Source organism: Tasmannia lanceolata, unplaced genomic scaffold, assembly GCF_043159265.1.
Source record: "Tasmannia lanceolata isolate RefF3 unplaced genomic scaffold, GAP_Taslan_0.1 ptg000015l, whole genome shotgun sequence".
NCBI classification, from domain to species: Eukaryota; Viridiplantae; Streptophyta; class Magnoliopsida; order Canellales; family Winteraceae; genus Tasmannia; species Tasmannia lanceolata.
In genome coordinates this window covers 62,293,561-62,298,925 of record NW_027518692.1, presented here as the reverse complement: position 1 = coordinate 62,298,925, position 5,365 = coordinate 62,293,561, and the positions used below count along the sequence as shown (strand labels likewise).

Below are 5,365 nucleotides of genomic sequence, written 5' to 3'. Positions count from 1 at the left end.
AAACAAAAAGCACTTGCCAGAAAGGATTCTTAATCATGATCAAATCTTCCAAACAACAACCCATATAGAACAATAATAATGTCACTCGCATACACTAAAAGCGCATCAGATCCACCCAGTTAACCACAAAGACAACCCACCCGTAGACCACACTCGTACCATGCGATAATATTATATATATCAGAGTCTAGATAATATGTTTGCTGACATGCAAAATCACATATAATGTAGCTTTGTGCTCAGAAACCGTGAATCTTGATTTGATCCTTCTTCACAATTCCAGCCTGACCAACAAATGCAAATGCAAATGCACAACATTGATTAACTTTAGTAAGGTCCAAGGATCAAATGGGAAATAGAAGAAAAATAAAGACGTGTATCCATTTATGAAAAGGTGTGTGCAGTGCTTGGAAGAGTGAGTACCTGGACAAGGAAAGTGGAAACATTCTTACGCTGGTCTCCTTGAAGCTGAATAACCTGCCATCATATACCATCAAACAACATTAGATATGACCCAAACGGCTAAAAATACTAATACAAAACCATATCAATATATTGTTTGAATTTATATATATTAGCAAAATGTAAGTAATGGTGGGGTACCTGGCCCAACTCAGGGTCTTGGACGACAGTACCATTGCAGCAGAATTCCTTCTTGAGGTCCTTCAAGATCTTGTTGTAGCTGAACTCTTTCTTCAACCCTTGCACTGTTGTCAGGCTCTTTCTACCATTCCTTTGCTGTATGCGCACATGCACGTACTCTTTTGACCCAGCACCGGAGTCCTCAGCATTTGCCTCAGCGAATGGATCTGCAACCCCACCCAAGGAAACACATCAAAAATAAATCAGAAAACACGCCATACATACAAGGGCCTTGCAAGCTGACTAATTACAGGGACCGCCTGAAAAGTAATTTTCTAAATGCTGCAACAACTACAAAAACCATTTAAATTCTAAATTCAGCTTCCCATTAGAAATCAATCCCCACTTCTGCAATTTTACTCTTTCCTGGAAGTTAATTGCTAATCACATCTTATGCCAACATTCCTACTAAAACCAAAGAAAGAAAATGACATCTGGACTTGTATTTTTCAGTTGAAGCCGTAAAGAAGAAACATACCAAAAGCAGTAGGAATCTGGATGTCAAGCTCAGACATGAAACTTGGTTGTTGAGAAGCGATGTGACGAAACTAACAGAGCTTTTCCTCCCTTTTTTGTCACAATATGTTCAGAGCTGAAATAAATTGAGTCAGTCATCAGATTCCACAAAACTATCACAATTGCACAATCAAAATTAAGTCATTTACAATAACTACTACGAGACTATTTAGCTATAAACACTCTACCCAGAGAAGAACAAACCAATCATACACATACGGTGTCTTCACATTTGTAAATAATGATATAGGTCTTACACTTAGATTACACAGCTACTAGTTGTAGCAGAAGTTGAGGACTCAAATAAATTCTAACTAACATGAAAATAGCATAAATAAGGTGATAAAAGGCAGCGGTGATGAGGACTCCCCAAAACATATGTTGCATTCACAGACAAAAAAAAAGGTGATATAAGGCAGCAGTGATGAAGACTACCCAAAAAAGGCAGAATTGTTACACAATGATCCGAACAAGGTGCTACCACTATAGAAAAGATTTGGCCTCCATTGATCAAAAGATTATTTCATCACTTGTTTCCCTAAATGAGCCATGACAACTTGGCATCCGACCCCAAATTAATGAAAGAATAAACATAGATCCTTCAGAAAACTGCCTAACAAAAGAAATAGCCAGCCAACAGCATACAACAAAGTGACAGCAAGGACGTGATGGCTCTCCTCAGCTCTTGGTTGAGGGATCTACATTGTGTTGTCACCCATATAGGTGAGAAATGCAAGGGTGGAGATAATTAACCGCATTGTTCCAGTGCTATTAAAGAAGGAAACCCATCTTGTTCCCAAGGAAAAATTGAATGCCTCAGTCTTCGTCAACGTGAATTATTGTTTGCTTCCATTAATGTCAAGAGATATATCAAACAATCAATTTTTATTTGGAATACATATAGAAAGATATAGAGAGAGATGGAGACAGAGAACTACAAGACAACATCCACGAATACAACTCAAGGATATTAACCACTATTAGGAGATATAGTAAGAAACATTAAAAAAGAAAAATTAACATTTAACTTGATCCAAGTGATACAAAATCATGCACTTGAAAACAGAATCCCAAGAATCAATATACCTATAGTTCAATGAAAAATGATAAAACAAGAACAAACATGCTGCATACAAACAGGTTGGGTCTTCCATGCAATTTATATGACTACAAGTTGGTCATATACAAGAACGAGATTCAGCCCGTGCTGATAAACACTGCAGGATTATATATGGCCAGCACAGGAGAGTAATATAACCAACTTTCTTCTGGCACAACCCTACCCAGTTAAAGAATTATGCATGTGCACGGATAAAAAATAAAAGATCTGCCAGAGTTTATATCAAATACTCAAGAAATTCATACAAGGATAGGCGAAAAATAGCATTGCATTCAGAAATTTTCAGAGAAGCCATCTACAAAGACAAAACCCTGATCCGCAAGAAAATCAGAAAAAGAAAAAACGTATAATTTTATAAAACCCTAATATGCAAGAGAAAACGAAAAAGAATACTGGTAAAATTTTATCTTTTTAAGAAAAAAAGAGGAAAGACCCTAATAATCAAAACATAAAAACTAACAGAGGCGATCACCCAAGAACTTAAGAGAAGATCAAATTAATAATCGAGAAATCGGCAGAAAATTAGAAAAAGGAAATCGACAGACAAACAGAAACAGGTCAAGGACTCATCTAATCATCAGATAAATAACAAAATAAAAATCCAAAACCATATGTCAAATCTGACAAAAGAAACCCACAACGCCACAGATCAAACAAAATCAAAACCAGATCGATGAAAGAAATATCAAGAATCAAAACCCTAACCCACATAAGAAAAGAAATACAGATCCAATTGAATCCTATATGTGTTACAAAACTTAGGAGAACATAAAAGAGAAACCCAAAATTACATAAAAGGAAACAAATTCTTCACATAGATTATACACAAATAAGATCAGATAATTAAATCCAACAGAAAATGGAGGCAAATTGTAGAAGAATTTCTCGAAACCCTAACCATCCCAAAAGAGAAACAGATCAAACAAATTCAAACAAAAAAAGTAAAAACACATGCTCTGTTCTCTCGTCTGGAAAGGAAAGGGAAGGGAAGGAAACTGACGTGGCAGAAAGGAAAGGAAGGGAAAAGAAACCTGACAGAAAACCTGTCACACGAGCGTTTCGTTGCACAGAAAGCTGACAGAAACTAATAGAAATATGTGTTTAGTTGCAGGGAAACTCAATAGCAACATGTTAAACAAAAACTGTGACAAACTAACATGCAGAATGATGCCCACATAGAAACTAGTCTAAAATAAGTGGGTCCAACATATGGTTTATAATTTGCGTATCAAAATAAGAAAACTATGACAAACAAAAGATGAAAAATAACAATGCTAATCAAATTGTCACAAATATAGAGTTGCCAAGATATAAATCACGCAACCAATAACATAGACTTGAATAAAAACTACAAATGTAAGGTAATTATCAACCAAATCCCAAAAGATGTTAAACCATTACCCTGACAAGAATCAAATAAAAGATAAAAGAAAAATGGCCATCACAATGAACATGCATGCCATAGTTGGAGGCAACTGACTATACATTAAAATAAATAAATAAATAAAAATACATACAATGTTGTGGGAATCAAATACAAGGCAAGAGGCAACTGACTTCAATAGAGCTGTATAATAGTATTGATTGGATATGTTATGCGCAGTGATGGCATTATAAATTGTAATTTGAATGAGCTCGGATGCTCAGATACTGGTTTTACATATAAAGCTCAAGATCAAGGCATATCAAAAGTGAATAACTATTAGATCCAAATATTGATTCATAATGGAAGTATTTCTATTATCTATACTGCTGTAAAGCTCATGATCAAAACATATCAAAAGTGAATAAGTATTAGATCCAACCATTTTTTGAAAATGAAAGTATTTATATAATTTATACTGCCCACTCACCAACCCACACACCTTGCAAGAAAAAGAAGCACCTGGCAGGTTGAATGCATAAAATATAAAAAACTGAATAAAACCCCATCAAGGATTTTACTGAAAAATCAGAACACTAAAAAAAATGAAAAACTAAAACAGCTACATTAAAATACATTTGAATCAATAACTAGTCATCAATAGTCTGATAACACACTAGAAAAAAAAAATGAAACCATTGCAGCTCAATGCAGAAAGTATGGAAGAAAGAATTAATAAAATACCCATACGAAAAAAAAAACCCTTACAAAAGAAATCATAGAAACTCGAAAACAAGGAAGAAAAAATTTCAGAAACCCTAAATAGAAAATCTGAAACCCTAATCTTGAAATAAGAAACCCTAAACTCTAATCTTCAACAAACCGAACCCTAAACAACAACCCCAATAAAAATTTCCCAATCAAAAAATTTGAAACCCCAATCAGAAAATAAAACCCCAACAAAAAACCAGAAACTCTAATCGGTATAGAGCTCAAAAAATTATAAATTTATATAAACAACAACCCTATAAAGTTTGAAAAAACATATTAGGGTTTAATATCTGCAAAACCATTGTTGCAATCTTCTTAAAAACGAAAAAAAAAGGAGAAAGAGAGACATTTCCACGTAATTACAAAAATGTTCCACGTCTGAAATAAAAGTTTCCGAGGAAACTAACGAAACAACCAAAATTTTAGTTTCCGCGGAAAAAAACCATGGTTTCCTCGGAAAACTGACAGGAAAGAAAACAAAAGAACACAGCAAAAAATTAGATACAAGGAAATCACATGATCCATATACCAGAAAAGAATAATAAGAATCAAAAAGCGAAAAGGTATATAGCAGAAGAAATATTACTATGATCTGAAGCTAGGGTTTCGGAAATCTGAAGGAGATGGAGGTTAAAGATAGAAAAGGTTATATTTCAAAAAAAAAAGATAGAAAAGGTTATGTTTGGTTGGTTTGTAACGGGATTCAATTTTATATAGACAACTTAACTCGGGTTAAGAATGTTTAGACCTCGGATTGAAGGATTGCGTTGGTGAGTCCGTCAGTGGATAATTTTACCGTCGATGTGAGAATTAAGGGTTCCGATCATCGTTAATCGGTTCAGAGTAAACGACGAGTGGGTCCTGGTGTTTTTTTACTTGATTACGTGGTCTGATATAAATTTTTAATGGGGCCCATTTTAAGGTGATTTGACGGCCAAAAAACGTTGGTTTGC

The 5,365-nt window shown here is 34.6% G+C and overlaps 1 protein-coding gene across 4 annotated transcripts; it reads right to left on the bottom strand.

Annotated features, from left to right (window-relative positions):
* Positions 1-5,066, bottom strand: LOC143892902 (protein translation factor SUI1 homolog 1). Of its 4 annotated transcripts, none has more exons than XM_077397813.1 (6): positions 4,999-5,056; positions 3,836-3,928; positions 1,121-1,234; positions 604-809; positions 424-477; positions 1-284 (listed from the first exon to the last, which is right to left on the bottom strand). In XM_077397813.1, the coding sequence occupies exons 3-6, from the start codon at positions 1,155-1,157 to the stop codon at positions 240-242; spliced, it is 342 nt and encodes a 113-aa protein (XP_077253928.1). In that variant the 5' UTR covers positions 1,158-1,234; positions 3,836-3,928; positions 4,999-5,056; the 3' UTR covers positions 1-239. The 4 variants fall into 4 exon arrangements, with proteins under 4 accessions (XP_077253928.1, XP_077253927.1, XP_077253929.1 ...); XM_077397812.1 differs by having other exon boundaries at positions 3,796-3,928; positions 4,999-5,052; XM_077397814.1 differs by lacking the exon at positions 3,836-3,928 and adding an exon at positions 4,132-4,163 and having other exon boundaries at positions 4,999-5,038.
* Positions 5,067-5,365: the final 299 nt, after the last annotated feature.

Excerpts from the sequence above, each read along its gene's own strand:
- LOC143892902 (XM_077397811.1), bottom strand. The coding sequence starts at position 1,157 with ATGTCTGAGCTTGACATCCAGATTCCTACTGCTTTTG. Across the intron at positions 810-1,120 it reads CCAGATTCCTACTGCTTTTG|ATCCATTCGCTGAGGCAAAT; the intron begins GTATGTTTCTTC and ends GTGGGGTTGCAG. Across the intron at positions 478-603 it reads AAGACCCTGAGTTGGGCCAG|GTTATTCAGCTTCAAGGAGA; the intron begins GTACCCCACCAT and ends ATATGATGGCAG.